This window comes from Dreissena polymorpha, chromosome 3 (genome assembly GCF_020536995.1).
Source record: "Dreissena polymorpha isolate Duluth1 chromosome 3, UMN_Dpol_1.0, whole genome shotgun sequence".
NCBI classification, from domain to species: Eukaryota; Metazoa; Mollusca; class Bivalvia; order Myida; family Dreissenidae; genus Dreissena; species Dreissena polymorpha.
The window spans coordinates 144888534-144906128 of NC_068357.1; the positions used below are offsets into that span (position 1 = coordinate 144888534).

At 36.5% G+C, this 17595-nt stretch overlaps 1 protein-coding gene across 9 annotated transcripts in view; it reads right to left on the reverse strand.

Moving 5' to 3' along the window:
• LOC127871823 (uncharacterized) overlaps nt 1-17595 on the reverse strand; it is a 64970-nt gene that overhangs the window by 40921 nt on the left and 6454 nt on the right. For all 9 annotated transcript variants that reach the window (XM_052415044.1, XM_052415042.1, XM_052415048.1 and 6 more), the window contains exons 4-6: nt 8376-8460; nt 3044-3188; nt 456-547 (exon numbers count right to left, since the gene is read on the reverse strand). In XM_052415044.1, coding sequence (XP_052271004.1) covers nt 456-547; nt 3044-3188; nt 8376-8460 — 322 coding nt within the window. The remainder of the gene's footprint in view (nt 1-455; nt 548-3043; nt 3189-8375; nt 8461-17595) is intronic.

Here is a 17595-nt window from a genome sequence, read left to right on the forward strand (position 1 = left end):
TGTCATAACTATAATCATAACTATAATGGCAGGTAAAAAAATATCTCAAGGATGTCAGTATGTAGCGTAATTTCTGTTAAGAAATTATCTCATGGTCTGTGAATTATGACTAAGAGCTACTTTATGTGTGTGTAGAGTACTGGTAATTTATTGAATTAAGATCCTGTGTACATTAATAACTGTTGAAAATAATGTACTGTGAACGTGGTCCTCAAAAATAAGAAGAACAGGCGGTTAGTGTAATCCAAAGCCGGGCAGCATGAAAAAGAAGCCACTAAACTAAATACAGTTTATATTATGTTTTTAGAGATACATAGTATGTGTAAAGTATGGAAACAAATGCAAATGTTTAACCTTAAATGTCTTAGAACATGCAGAAAGAATATACAGTGTCACCTTATTACTGTGTTTGTTACTATAAATGTTGAACAACAATCCAGTAATAAAACACAAACCCTGTATCCATGTTTTTTTCGTTTCACTGTGAAATAAGGCTCTTCCTCATCTCCATCTGCCCCTTTCCAATTGCATGACTGATAAAACTCGTCTGAAATTATGTGCATAAACCCATACAAGTGTGAAATATCCAAGACATTTAAGTACAAAATACATAAACTTTATATTTCTTAATTTAATTTTGTTTACATGAAATTTTGTGGATTAATGAAAATCGTAAACATTTTTGGAATTAACATTTGTGGATTTTTGAAAAAAAAGGATTCTAGCCTGAAGTATATTATTCTTGCTGTACTTAACAAATAATGGCTCCATCTAAATATCATGTTTATATAAAGTCAGAGTGAATTAATGAAATACCAAGAGATAAACAAATGTTTTCTTTGGAAATTGTATTTTGAGGTTTAAGAAACCCACTCAATTCTAAAAAAAAAACTAGTGTGTAATGAATACTATTGGTTTAACATAAGATGGCCAACTCAAAGTTGAGCACACAAAGCAGCATGTTCTTCCAAATAAAACATTATATTAAAACCAGTGCTTTCCACAGAGTTTTTGTCAGGCGCCCCGGGGCTGATAGGGGTGGTTTATGAGGGGTGTCCCCTCCTGATGTTGATTTTTTTAAAAGTTAATGTGTCAGTTCACCTTCTGTGGTGCGTTTTAACTCAAAGAAAAACAGCGTCAAAAGACGTCATTTGATGCGCTATGACTCTTCAAGAAAATCCCCCACTCATTTAAAAATACATATTATTTGTTATATTGTTTAATTGTTTTAAAACCTTTTCGCACATATAGTAAAATCCCGACTCGATTGATTCCCCAATACATCCGTTTCAACCCGACTCTATTACTGTATACTTACTACTTTTCAAGTTTCTAGTTATTACCCGATAATCCCGTTTGTTCTGTTTTTATAAATCACTTTCTGGTAAAAATTTACGATAAAAGCTCCCAATTATTTCTTTAACACAAACCTTGCCATTTTTCTATAGTATCAAATCAATTTTAAGTGACTATTTATATATTTGATGAAATATTGCCTCTGAACATGCGTAAATCCCCTGACGTGTCGTGTGCTTGTAAAACGCTCAATACATGAAAATGACGCGACGTTTACATGCTGCATAATTTTCGTGCTCTTTTTAATTGAGAAAAAGATTCGACACAAAACAAATTTGCACTGCTAATTTGAAGCAAGAATATTTTAACGTTGCGGTAACATTTACATTCGGAAGTGTGTTTCGGATTAAAAACGCGTTAACATCGACATACGGGAATGGGTTTCGGATTACACATTTATTTATTCCCATTTGAGATTTCAACAAATATTAACAGTTGCGTTATGAACGATTATTTGTTTAAACACATTACGAGTCGAATAATTGTTTTGACGGAATTATGCATGAAATTCACGTTGTCCACGAGGATTACAGCCGGCTGCCATCATCAGTCTTCTAAGTATCGATTATCGGAGGAAACATTTACAAGTGTGTGTAATTAATTCAATGAAAATTTGTTAAAGCGCATTAACTGTCGAATAAATGTCAGAAAAAAGAGGTGAATCAGTTCTATAAATGGACATGATGAAATATACATGTACTTGAATTAAATTGTTATTGCATACTTGTAACCGGGAGTTATTTGCACAACTTACTCGCTATGAGTAATTAATTGTTTACCACTTGCAGTTATTTTCTCGTATTAATTATGAGTCATAGGTAACACTTGTTTACAGTTAAAAAGGTGTGATGATGATGCCCGAAACCGTCTTTAATGTACTGTACTGTACTAGTTACCAGTTTTATATTACGTAAATGGTACAATTTCTAGCTAATCAAGCTGTGATAAACACTTACTTCGTGCCCGACGACAATCGAAAAATGGTCGATAGTTAACCCCCCCTCATACGCATTCGCGTAACCGATTGGAAGATGAACATCACAGTTTGATGACTGGAAAGTTACCTGAGAGATTTTTATGTGATACATCCTTGTCAGCATTTTAATGACTGTGTAATGTGGCTAGAATAATCGATATGCGCATCATGCTATTCTCTTATCAGTGGATTATCCATTGACCCCATGTGGTGTTTATGGCGATTAGTTGTGAAAGTAGGTACCGAGTGCTCTGTTAAAACAGGGAATATTGATACACTGATAGAGAAACCTTGATTTATTTTGACAATCTCCACTTTCTTTTACTGAAAAATACACTGATCGGAAAATTTCAAGCGCCCCAAGGACTCTGATTTCGAAATTCAAGCACCCCAGCGAGGGATCATTAAATGGCCTGTGGAAAGCCCTGATTAAAACATCTTAGAATCAAAGACTTACTTCAATTCCAATTTGTTTGTTGCATTAATAATAATTTTGCTTACTGATAAAATTGTAGTCCTGCACACTTTTAATCATAGTGATATGAACCATCACTTGCCCATTAGCTCTTAACCTCTTACATTTGTGCTGGGCCCCTAAATTGTTTGAGAAAATTGTCTTTTCGATGTCTACTAAAGACATACAAATATGTGAAACTGTGAGCCAAATTTCAGTTTACTACTCTATAAATTATTTCTGCATAACAAGGATACCCATAGGCATGTTTTTAATGGCCTCAGTGATGAAATTGGTGTTGATAGTGAGGCAGGTCTTTGGCACACACAGCTGCTGGGACAAAGTGTTAAGAGTGTTCTCTAAAAAACACTCGTAACCGATGATACGCTGCATCTGAACCACCTGAAAACATTAATGTGGGGGTCAACAGCAACAGTGAATTAATTTACTAACAATTTAATTCATTAAATTTTAAGGCGTTAATTATGTATAAATTATGTATACATAACTATTTTTAAATGCAGATACCAACTTAATTATGCTCCAAGATGACAAATCGTTTTCAGTTATCAGATGACCGCTGTATATGGTGATATGCCTTCTTTCATCAAACAATGACTTCTTTTTCTCATAGCATACTTTAGACAAATATATCAAAATCTTTTAAATTAGCATTTGCCAGTGCAGGTAAAATTCCACTATGATCTTGCACCTGGCTGTTAAAACATTTTGGTCAGTAATCAAGGATTTAAACAAGAGTTCCGCGGTCGGAGATGACCGCATTGAAGCCGGATTTTTGATTTAAATGACAGGAAAGTACCTTTCGTGTTTTTGTCAATGCAATACTTAAATTACTGAAATATTGTTCAAAGGTCAAAATGAAATGTAAGTACTTTTCAAGGCATGAGCAAACCAGTGGTCATCTACTAGTTCTGGCCAACCTTCATATCAAGTTTGAAGACTCTAGGTCTAAGCATACCAAAGTATTAACAACTTTAACATATTTACATCCAAGGTCACAGTGACCTCGACCTTCAAATGAATGACCTTGAAATGACCAGTAGTCATCTAAGTGTGCTTGCAAACCTTTACGTCAAGTTTGAGATTCTAGGTCCAAGCATACCAAAGTTACAACAATTTTAACATTTTAACATTTAAGTTCACAGTGACCTTGACCTTCAAATGAATGACATTGAAATGAATGACCTTGAAATGACCAGTGGTCATCTAAGTGTGCTTGCAAACCTTTACGTCAAGTTTGAGATTCTAGGTCCAAGCATACCAAAGTTATAACAATTTTAACATTTTAACATTGAAGGTCACAGTGACCTTGACCTTCAAATGAATGCCATTGAAATGAGCAGTGGTGATCTTCTAGTACTGGCCAACCTTTATGTCAAGTTTGAAGACTCTAGGTACAAGCATACCAAAGTTATAACATGGAATAAGAACTTTAACATTTTTACCTACCAAAGTTATAAGAACTTTAACATTTTTACATTCAAGGTCACAGTGACCTTGACCTTAGAATGAATGACCTTGAAATGACCAGTGGTCATCTAAGTGTGCTTGCAAACCTTCATGTCAAGTTTGAAGACTCTATGTCCAAGCATACCAAAGTTATAACAATTTTAACATTTTAACATTTAAGGTCACAGTGACCTTGACCTTCAAATGAATGACATTGAAATGACCAGTGGTCATCTTCTAGTACTGGCCAATCTTTATTTCAAGTTTGAAGACTCTAGGTACAAGCATACCAAAGTTATAACATGAAATAAGAACTTTAACATTTTTACATTCAAGGTCACAGTGACCTTGACCTTCAAATGAATGACCTTGAAATGTCCAGTGGTTACTTACTAGTTCTGGCCAACCTTCATGTCAAGTTTCAAGACTCTAGGTCCAAGCATACCAAAGTTATAACAACTTTAACATTTTTACATTCAAGGTCACAGTGACCTTGACCTTCAAATGAATGACCTTGAAATGTCCAGTGGTTACTTACTAGTTCTGGCCAACCTTCATGTCAAGTTTCAAGACTCTAGGTCCAAGCATACCAAAGTTATAACAACTTTAACATTTTTATATTGAAGGTCACAGTGACCTTCACCTTCAAATGAATGACCTTGAAATGACCAGTGGTCATCTGTTAATCCTGGCCAACCTTCATGTCAAGTTTGAAGACTCTAGGTCCAAGCATACCAAAGTTATACCATGAAATAAGAACTTTAACATTTTTACATTCAAGGTCACAGTGACCTTGACCTTCAAATGAATGACCTTGAAATGACCAGTGGTTACTAACTAGTTATGGCCAACCTTCATGTCAAGTTTCAAGACTCTAGGTCCAAGCATACCAAAGTTATAACAACTTTAACATTTTTTATATTGAAGGTCACAGTGACCTTGACCTTCAAATGAATGACCTTGAAATGACCAGTGGTCATCTGTTAATCCTGGCCAACCTTCATGTCAAGTTTGAAGACTCTAGGTCCAAGCATACCAAAGTTATACCATGAAATAAGAACTTTAACATTTTCGAGCACGCCGCCACCCCCGCCCGCCCGCCCGCCCGCCCGACAACATCAATCTATAAGCCGAGATTTTTTCGAAAAAAATCCGGCTAAAAAAGCATTTCTTCATTCATAAACTCCACTCCATGCATATTTCATCAACAAAATTCATTTGTACAATTCTTTGGCTTGGATTACATTAGAAAACGTCATCATATATATCCATCCAATCGATATCTCGTTAAATTTTGACTAACCAGAGCTTTACGATGGTCCCTGCCACCATTCATGAGCAAAGCAGATATGCCCAACTTGAGGAACGAATTATTTTGTGTGTATAGTGGTGTCTTGAGACATTTGCAAAGTATTACAGTAGATTCCGCTTAATTGAATAGCCCATTTGTCACGTCTGAATATTCAACTATGCGGAGTATTCAATAATATGGAATCAGTAATATTTCCAATATCATACCATGAGGCAAAAATCTTACTTAAGAACAAATTCACCACAGAATGAAATGACAACAACGGCTGTTTGTAAAACATGCATGCCCCCCATATGGGCTGTCAGTTGTAGTGGCAGCCATTGTGTGAATACGTTTTTTGGCACTGTGACCTTGACCTATGACCTAGTGACCTGAAAATCAATAGGGGTCATCTGCGAGTCAGGATCAATGTACCTTTAAAGTTTCATGATCCTAGGCATATGCTTTCTTGAGTTATCATCTGGAAACCATTTTACTGTGTAAAGTCACCGTGACCTTGACCTTTGACCTAGTGACCTGAAAGTCAATAGGGGTCATTTGCGCGTCATGATCAATGTACCTATGAAGTTTCATGATCCGAGGCGTAAGCGTTCTTGAGATATCATCCGGAAACCATTTTACTAGTTCGGGTCACCGTGACCTTGACCTTTGACCTAGTGACCTGAAAATCAATAGGGCTCATCTGCGAGTCATGTTCAATGTACCTATGAAGTTTCATGATCCTAGGCATAAGCGTTCTTGAGTTATCATCCGGAAACCATTTTACTATTTCGGGTCACTGTGACCTTGACCTAGTGACCTGAAAATCAATAGGAGTCATCTGCGAGTCATGATCAATGTACCTATATAGTTTCATGATCCTAGGCATAAGCGTTCTTGAGTTATCATCTGGAAACCATTTTAATATTTCCAGTCACTGTGACCTTGACCTTTGACCTAGTGACCTCAAAATCAATAGGGGTCATCTGCGAGTCATGATCAATGAACCTATGAAGTTTCATGATCCTAGGCCTAAGCGTTCTCGAGTTATCATCCGGAAACCATCTGATGGACGGACGGACATACGGACGGACCGACATGTGCAAAACAATATACCCCCTCTTCTTCGAAGGGGGGCATAAAAATGATGGATACCAAAAACAGCATCGACAAACTCAACAGACGCAGTCAAACCATCACCTTCAGGCTCAGAACTGGACACTGTTGTCTTCAAAAGCACATGAAAAGACTTGGACTTCCACATACTACAGGGCTGCCCCAACCTGGAAGAGGCCTGCCAAACATATTGGCCAACAGAAACAACCCTTCAAACCAAACTGTGGGGCAGTCCAGACAACCTACGACAAACAGTGCAGTTCATCACTGCATCACAACTGCAAGTATAACGGCCATAAGAAGAAGATGGAACGCATAAGTAAGTAAGTAAGTTATATTTCCAACGTTATCGCTGTTTATCATATACATGTGTGTATGCTATCGTGTTTTTAACCTATTTCAAAGCTATATTGTAAGATACATTGCTAAATAAACTTGTTTTATTCAATAAACTCATAGAAACTTGCAGATAGTTTGGTATTCATTATATGGTGCATTGAAAATAATCCACTCGTAATATTCGCTGTTTGTGTCTGCATCATTTTCTGATCCAGCAGTTTGATGACTTCATATTTGTCAGCAAGGCTGAGATCGTTGCGTTTTCGTTTGTTCTACATCATGTTTAGATATGATTTACTGTGAGGCAGTTGTGTAGGTTTATATACACGAACTGAGAGTATAGTGTCACATTCCATCACCTATTGCAAACTGTCAAGCAAGACACGTCGACAGTTTGTTTCTAAAGGGCAAAAACTCTTTAATTATTTCTAATTGGCAATGTGATTTGAGTAAGTCATAATCGGAGACTCCAGTGTTTGCATTGCCCGCATACTACACCTGTTAGTCACATGAGGCTTGACAGATGCTGCATACATGCATGGTGTGAAATGAAAACAAAGGCAGTCGATGGAGCGTGTCTGTCAAAATCGTCGATAAGATGCGTATCCTTGGAGATTTATGAGAATCTATGCTGGATTATAGTGTGCAATCGATAATTTGCTATTGAATTAACCGGAATACGTCACATTTCCTATCAGATTAGGCAATGTTTTTACAATGGAAAGAGATGCAAATAGTTTGGTGTTTTTAATTTCTATTCAATAAACCGGATTATTCGATTATCTGATATTTAATTAAGTGGAATCTACTGTAATATGAATGTCGATTCTCATATGCTTTATAACCTTTATGAAGTATAAGCTTAAAATATGCTTTACTAACTTAAAATACTATTATTTTAATCAGGTCTCCCATTTCAACTTGTGTTTTCTCTATTCTCTTAAAGTTCGTGTTAAAAAAATTGCTTCCTGCCATTAAAAATTGTAAGGTAAAAAGCCAGACAGGCTAGTAATTTCAAAATGCGACTTTCCAAGTCTGTTCACGTTTTCAAATGGGGAAACCTCATGTCAATCATAATAATGTGTACAAAAACATACATTTCAGAACATAAACAATTTGTTTGTCTTTATCAAAATTTGAATGTAATATGGTGTTCAATAAATATGTAACAAGTTGGGCAAGTCTGATAAGCCTGAAAGTCTACTGGTCTTCTGTCGAAAATGGTCTTGGGTTGGGACATCTGCTAGCTTTTAGCATAAGACAAATAAATTATAATTGACAATGATTTACTGCTTTATTTAATAGGTGACAGCTCTTATGTACTATTCTATCAATACATTTTAAAGGTTTCCATAGTTGGTTACTGTAGTTACCTTAGTTTCCTTAGCAGTGGGGTCAAAGCCTGGCACGCGGAGACACACATCTTTGAGGGCTTCATTTAGGCTGTGGTGCCTCACCCTTAAGAGAAGGTAAAATCTTGCATAAGAAACACAAACATTAAACATAAGAGACAGAAAACTGGGCCCTTTTTCTCTGCGTTGCTGACTACACCAGTTTATCACCTTTATAAACATCCAATGAAATGTTCTGAAAAAATGCCCATTGTTATACTGAGTTAAGAATTGTAGATATGCAGCATTTTGGTCTTGAAATGATTCTTTTCGAACATTGTGATTTGCGTTTTTCTTTCTTTAAATTATTACAGATGCCAAATATCTTTATCAAATATATTTGTTATGAAACATATTCTATTTCCATTTATATTTGAAAACATATATATATTATTTTAATATTTTTAAACTTCAACAGCCCAAGCAGGAGGTCATGCGTATACGGGAGCTTACCGGGTTTAAGTGAGGTAAGTTGGAACTTTCTTTCAAGATGGTATTATATTTTTGTTTTTTAATTAAGGAGAAGCAGATATTTTTACCCAGTAAGCCACTTTGTATTTATATTTATTTTAAAAGAAAACGCTTTTTCAGCTTTACAGTGTTCGTGCTTCTCTCGACGTCGGGATAAAAAAGTTATTTAAGGAAAACCATCCTGAAATCTGTTGTCTATTTATCTCTTACTCTCAAGGTATCGGTCCTCCTCATAGTATTGTGCCTTGAACGAAAAAGCTTCAAGAAGTGCCGGAAAGTTATCGTTTTTCCATTTTTAGAAGTTGTAATTTATTTGATGGTTATCGATGACTATTACAACGATCATTCTTATGATATCCGATGTTTGTTGGAAAGTAGGTTATGTTTCTTCCAGGGTGATGCTATATGTAACGGTAAGACACAATTATGCTAGTTTGTTTATGGATTAATAGTAGCTTTATCACATGTTTTATATGCCGCTTATTTAAGTAATTTTTTTTTAAACAAGAGCTTGTCACAGGAGTGCCAAATCCCCGCTGAAATGTGTTTGCTTGTATGACAACATTTGTTTTAGAGAGTAGAATAATATTTGTAAAAACAAATAAAGGGAGAAAATTCATTATGCTCCGGACAAAAATTTACTTTGAAATTAAATAAAGGGATATAATTCAAACACTAAGGTAGATAGAGTTATGGTTCTTAGTCATTGCACTTCTCCTACTTGCCATCTGTTTAAGTTTCAAGTAAATCCCTTCAGTAGATTTAGAGTTATGCTCCGGACAAAAATTTACTTTAAAATTATATAAAACGGGAGATAATTCAAAAACTAAGGTAGATAGAGTTGTGGTTCTTGGTCACTGCACTTCTCCTAGTTGCCATCTGTTTATATTTCAAGTTTTAAGTAAATCCCTTCAGTAGATTTAGAGTTATGCTCCGGACAAAAAATTACTTTAAAATTATATAAAAGGAGAGATAATTCAAAAACTAAGGTAGATAGAGTTGTGGTTCTTAGTCACAGCACTTCTCCTAGTTGCCATCTGTTTATATTTCAAGTTTAAGTAAATTCCTTTAGTATATTAAGAGTTATGCTCCAGACAAAAAATTACTTTAAAGTTATATAAAAGGGGAGATAATTACAAAAATAAGGTAGATAGAGTTATGGTTCTTGGTCACTGCTCTTCTCCTAGTTGCCATCTGTTTATATTCTAAGTTTAAAGTAAATCCATTGAATAGATTTGGAGTTATGCTCCGAACAAAGTTTCAGGCGGACGGACAAACGGACAGGACCAATTACTATATCCCCTCCAAATTTTTTTTTCGGCGGGGATAACAAGCATATGCGCATAGTAACAAATCTTAGCAACCAATCAGAAGGACCGATACTATGAGACAATTGAACATGAAACAGATTAATTTACTACAGGAGCTAAGTCTAGCTAGTATTTTGTCAAAACATTTCCCGATTTAAATGCAGTTTGCATTGTTATGTCCAAGAATACACATTTAACTATAGATTATCATTGACATATAAAACATGGATGTTTTTGTATATGATCACTACCAAAATTCGTAAGTATTCATTAAGAGGGCCGATACTACTGATAGACATAATGTTATGTGACGTTTGAGAAATTGTAAGTACACATATCATTTTCTCTTATGATACACAGTATCAATGCATGTGTACAGTAAAATATAACTAAAATCACAATTATTTCATTTCTCTTATAACTGATTTATTGCCAAAAAATTGGTATACCCCCTTTTTTGGAATTGATTTCCTTTTAAGAGCATTTTGGGACCTGACTACCAAATGACAAACAGCTCATTCCTATGTTAGAAGGTTTTACACAAAATAACTCTAGTCCATATAAACGGACTCCCAGAGCCTTTGATAATTTTTGCTATGGCGGCTCTGGCAGTCCATATGCACCCCTTCATAAACATGGGTGCAGTTCAGCGCAGCGAATCCGTGCGCTTCACTAAACAGACGTCGTTCGAGACAAATTGAGGAAAATAATGAATAAACTTTATAAACATGTTAAATTTACCTGAATGGCAACCTACGGATGTTATCCTTTGCATGCACCCTATAAAAACACGACAACATTTCAACACACTTTTCTCGCTGACATGTTTATGTTTAAATTTGAAACAGTGTATTCTGTATTGAATACCACATCGTTATCGAATTTATAGGCTGGAGCACATAACCCGAGGTGCAAAATATTGTTGTACTGCGACCTAACCAATATTGGGTCAATTTTCCAATATGGCAGATACAGCGTACAAAACAAAACCTTAGTCAATAAAATCAATTATTTCTTGCTTTAAGGGTACCATTTGGATAAGTTTGTGGTTTAGATAGGTAAACTTTAATAAGTTCTTGCAGTTTCAGTGTTCCTTAACCCTTGCATTGTTGATAACATTTTGCACCCATGGACAAGAGAGAGCGCATTGCAATTCTAAGCAGCCCATTGGGCTATAAAGCTTAGAGTTGAATTATTGCAACTAGCCAGACGTCCCGATCTCGGCAGGACAGTCCAGCTTTTGGGCTCTTTGTCCTGGCATCCCGATATGAGACAATTTGTCCCGACATTCGTTAAAAACAATGTAAGGTCTATAATTTCCCAATAAAATTCGCTTTTCGAGCTCTTTCTGGCTAAAACTTACCATCGCTAATCCCTTTATTGCCCCCAATTAACAACCCACTTCTACTACTCGAGTGCACCAGTGTTGTTTTTGACACCTTATCAGCGATTTATTGGCAACTTATTGATTTAATCAGCATTCACACCATTGTGTTTTTATGATAGGGGTTGCTTATTGCTATCGAAAGATGTATCATACAGAAATTAATACAACCTGGGTTTGTATTTTATGGCCCAATCAAGTCAAACGATACTATTATCCTTAGAGCTGCAACGATTCAATCTGATGCATCGAAAATCGGTTTTAAATGTGTCGATTCGATTACGATACCAACCCTACCAAATTCGATTTGATTCTTTAACATATAAACATAGATACGTAAAGCGCGCTGTACTCTGACTATTTGATACGGGAAGGTATAGGTTTTATCTTTACCTGTAATTACGACGCACGATTGGTTAATTATTACTTTAGTCATCCAATCAAGTGCGTTACGGTCTACTTTTGGAAAAAGCGTCAAAATGGCTGAACAAGTTGTGGCCGACAAATTGAAATTATCAGATGCGCCTAAGAAGCTAAAATCAAAAGTATGGCAGTATTTTGGGTTTTGGGCTGGTAGCATATAAACTGTGCTTCATGGACATGTCGTACCCTAAGTCCGGCTCAACCACTAATCTAATTCAACATGTCAAATGCAAACATAATGTTGATTAAGCAGAAGGTAGCACCAGTGCAACTACTCAAGTCGCCAACCTTATTATTATGTATTTATTTATTGTATTATTGTGTAGTCAACACAATCTTCTAGTCAGAAGTGTATTGAAATTAATATTGAATCTTCTTAGCAGGGCAGAGCAAGTGATAATGGTCAGACTCCGATCAGGGCACAACAGACTCAATGCACACATGCATAAGAAATACAGACTGGCCCCGTCACCGACCTGTCCGTGTGGCACAGAAGACCAAACAGCAGAACACATCCTCCAAAGATGCAAACGTCACGACCAGGAGCGAGCTACAAAGTGGCCCCAGGACACATCCCTCCACCAGAAGCTCTATGGAGACGTGGATGACCTGAGACGGACCACATCATTTATCGAAGAAACTGGCGTGATCGTGAGCAAACGCCAAGAAGAAGAAGATATTGAATTCCTAATTTGCTATTCTCTTTTATGTGTTTTATTAAAATATTGACATAGTAAAAAAATTGGCAGTTTCTTGCTAAATATTTTTTACAAATATTAATTTAACCCACTTTCAACAGTTTTTAACACACTGTTGAACCAACCAAACTATATCTAACAAACACACAAATGCCCAAGATATCTAGTTATGCAACATATTTGAACAGAAATGTTTATCTTGAAGCAGAAGAGTGAAAAAATGATAAAGCCAGGTTTAAATATGAATTGAATCGAAACAATCGGTATCAGACTGTCTGAAATCGAAATCGAATTGAATCGGGCTGTTGGTGAATCTTTGCAGCTCTAATTGTCCTGTGTATTATACAACATAAGGTAATAAATCCTTTCAAAACACCGATTTTGTACATTAACCAAATTGAATGCTGACCAATTCACATTGATGTTTCTCACAAATTACCTTTTGTTTTCGACTTATTTTCAGAAAATTGTTTGTACTTATTGCATCAATCTAAATTCAGAGTTAATTTACCATTGATTGAATAAGAACAGTACTTGATGCGCTCCCATTATGTCACACGATTTACATATGTTCAAGGGGATATCCCATTGTGTAGACACCAGTCTTACAATAACGTAGTGATGTCAACATCTATGTATAGAATGGGGAATATCCTTGTACCAATTGGATGTCAAATCGAGGCACACGGGTATACCCCTCATTTGAGTTTATGGAGTGTGTTTACTTCAGTAAAATGGAGAACGACTCTGTGTTCACGAAATTCTGAACACACATTTATCGTCAGTATTGGGCAGAAATTCAGAGTTTTTGTAAGTAATATACTGACTATTGACTAAACAAAATGTGGAATGATTGATCGTTTCAGGTGTCCCACTTTTTGGTCAAATGCCCCGACAATTTTTTATGGAAAGTCCCGATTTGGACCTGAAAAATTCTGGCATGTATGAATAACTGTCGTGAAAGAATTGCGCAATTGTGTAAATGTTTTATAGAACATTAATTTTGCTCTATAGAGATCAAGATTTGTCAATTTTTACTATTTTTAATTAATTATTATATTATTATGTTGTATTATTATATGTTTTCTCACATACTTAATGCTAACATTTGGTGTGCGTAATATACCGGTAAGGCATTTGACGGCATTATTTACACTGTGTAATTCTTACATGTTTATATTAACACTTATGAACATACATATGTTTGAATATGCCTTGGCAATAAATAACTTATCAGAGATAAGACGGTGTCAAGAAAATACAATATTCATGATTTTAGTAAAATTTAATTGTGCACATGCGTCAATAATGTGTAATATAAGAGAAAATAATATTTGTATATCCAATTTCTTGAACATCCACTTGTAGACAAAAGTTTGGACGGTTTTCCGTCAACAACTTTTTAATCCCAACGTCTACAATCTTGAAACAAAAACCTGAAGGAAGAATAAACACTGTAGAGCTGAAAAGGTGTATTCATTTAAAATAAATATAATTACAAAGTGGCTTAACAGGTGACAATACCCACTGCTCATTAAAAAAAAAAGAGAGGCCATCATGGAAGTAAATTGCAACTAACCGCGCTTAAACCCAGTATATGCACACCCTCCTACCAAGGCAAGTTGGCAGCATTAGTCGGGTGAAAATATGAAGAAAAAAACACCCAACCCCCAAAAAATTGCTACAAAAGGTATTTTAACTGATTCTGATAGGGAAGGATGCCTTTTATAACATATTAAAAGTTTACCAAAATTGGACCTCCGGAAAGTTGTTTTTTTCAAGATGGCGTCCAAAATGGCCGCCAAAACCAATTTATGATGATAACTCTGTGACTTTTCACTCAAATTGCATTATTTTGGTGTCTATACTTAGGTTTCGGTGGTCAAATAACACATTTAGATAACAAAAAATTATGTTCGCCTATAACGTGACAGAGAAATACAACATAGTGTCAAAATGACCGCTAACACAATGACCGCAAGTGCATAACTATTAACTCAACTGTGTATTATTATTTTCATAATTTTATTATAGATATGTTTTCATGTTTTGTTTTAAATATTAATCCCCAGTAAAACATTGTTTGAATATTCCGAAACTGAAGCTGTAGCACCATAAACAACAAAATATACATTGTATATTACTAGTATACAGACTTTCATTGTACAAACAAATCAGACCTGCGTTTGCTAAACACTGCCTCATACTTATTTTTTTTTAAATGTTGTGTCGATATTTTGTGGAAAGTCTCCTTCAGCTTTAAGCAGGCTATGCCGAATTGGCAGGGAATGATGCATATTTTGCACCAGAGGAGCCAGCACCCTGGGTAGTCGTCCGTCAAATTTTTGCCTATGATCAATATGTACTCTGGGGACAAATCGTGCATTCTGTCAACATAAGACTTTGTTTGCAACCTTGCAATGAAGCACAAAATTCCCGCCATTGTAACGTTTAACCAACCCTTGTATTGGAAGGCTGCCGAAATAATCATTGATGCGCCACAAAGTAGTTGTCTAAAAAACATTGTTCTGATGTTGGGGTGTTTTCATACACTCATGAACTTGCTAGGGGCCATAGGATCCCTCATGGAAGGAACCGGTCTAAAAAACATACCTGAGACTGTCTATGGGGGAAATGCAATTGTGCACATTATGACAGGGAAGGCTGTCCAGAGGGCTTTGCGGGGCAATTTTTCTTGTTGACAAGTGCCTTCACAGCCAGCTTATATCCGAAATGACCCAGGAAGATTCTGAGATTCAGATACTTCTGGATCAGGCCGAGGAGTTGTACTCTTCCCTTCTTAGGGGCGAGACGATGCTAGCAGATGCTACATGTTCTGAGATTTTGATAAAACTCGAGACAGCTATAGAGAAGAAGAAACATGAACTTGCGCAAACATCAAAAACAAGCCAATTATGGCTGAATTACCAGCTAATGGTCAGCATAGCAAGGATGTTGATCAAGGCGGATCGTGCTGGTTGTAAGCTGATGCATTTGCAGGCAGTATCCAATTGTCTATCTGTGTTTGCTGCAGCTGGGCACTTCCATTATCTGCGATCTGCTTATTACTATCTTCAGCAAATGAGAAGCCTAGAGAAAACGCATCCAGAAGTTTATAAAAAATTTGTTGATGGTTTTCACGTTGCTAGTAGGAGCAATCAGTGCTGGGCTGGGATAAACAACTGTGATCTTGTCATTGAGCAAACACTTATGAGGTATCTTAAGACCACAGGCGGTCTAACTCGCAGAAGTGGGATGACCGAGAAAATGCAAAACCTTTGGACCCTATCTGCACCTGTAACATCTGAGTACAATAGTGCAATGCAGGATTTCACAGACCTGGCCTATACTACAAGTCCACAACACAAAGAGTTGACTGAGGCGCGAATCAAAAGAGATGCTTCTGATCTAGAGAAAGTGCATACCAAGATTACAACCTGCTCACCCTACACAGCTGATCCTACTCTGAGAAACATTGTCAATGGGATAGTGGCTGGGTCAGATGTGAATGTGCATGCATTTCAGGAGGTTTGGAGCAAGATCATTAGAGATATCAAAGGGAAGTCGGCCTTTGCTTACAAATTTAAGAGAAAAGATAGAGCCAAAACTCTTGGGAATAGCTCCGCTGTTAAGATTGCTGAAGACCATTCTATTGATCCTGCCCTTCTGTTCTAGCGTTTCCATGTAGTGTCAAAATCTGGAGATCTTTCCCTTGAAGACGTATTGCCGTATGAACTTAGCCCCCATCCTCCCCCCCTCTTTGAAGCCTGGAAGAACGTACTTCGCAAAGCAGAAAAGCCTCAGATCATTCAGGCAATTAGAGATCGTGCTGAAAACGCATCAAGTGAGGCTGTGATGAACTGTATTCCTGAAACAGAGTGTTAAGTGCTTGATGGTGGCTCCTTACTTCATCGTTTACCGTGGAAAAAAGGCGACACATATAACGCAATAGCCGAGTCTTATGCATATTTTACTGTACGGCATTACGGACAAGTGACAGTGGTGTTCGATGGTTACGAAGACAGTCCTTCTATCAAAGACAACACACACCAGAGACGAGGAAAAAACGTGAACCCTATTTTGAGTTTCACCAAAAAAACAGAATGTTCATGCAAAAAGGAGGACTTTTTATCTCGTGACAAAAACAAGGCAGGCATGATTGCTCTGATCAGCACAGCTCAGACTATTAGGGGTGTAATGTCGTTGTTACACCAGGAGATGCAGACGTTGATATTGTTAAAGCAACAGTGGAAAGATCCCGTCATAGCACCACAACGTTAATCGGCGAGGATACAGATTTGTTCATCTTGCTACTACATTACTCCAAAAGGAACCATAAGACCATCTACTTCTGTTCTGATATAAACAAACAGTCAAAGGAACACAAAGTGTATAATATTAATCTTTTGAAAGAACATTTAGGAGACGAAGTGTGCAATCAGTTGCTCTTTGTTCATGCTTACACAGGCTGTGATTCAACTTCAAGGATTTTCGGTATTGGTAAAAAGTGAGCCTTTCGTACATTAATAAAACCTGTTCCAATCATGATGTTATCCGCTAGTTCATTCCTCCTTCCAAACAAATTTCAAGAGGAAATATCAAATCTTGGAAAAGGCTTAATGGTGGAACTGTTTGGTGGAAAGTCCAATAATTCCTTAGAATCACTGCGCCATAACATTTTCACAAAGAAAGTGGCTAGTGCCGAAACATTTGTCACTCCTGAGCGACTTCCCCCAACATCGCATGCAACAGTATGCCATAGCCAACGCGTATATTATCAAATCATGGTGTGGATGGGGATGGCAAATAATATGAAACCTACTGAATGGGGATGGAAATAGGAAAACGACCAATTAATTCCAGTCATGACCCAAAGCAATCCTGCACCTGACAATTAAACTATTGAAAATCATACA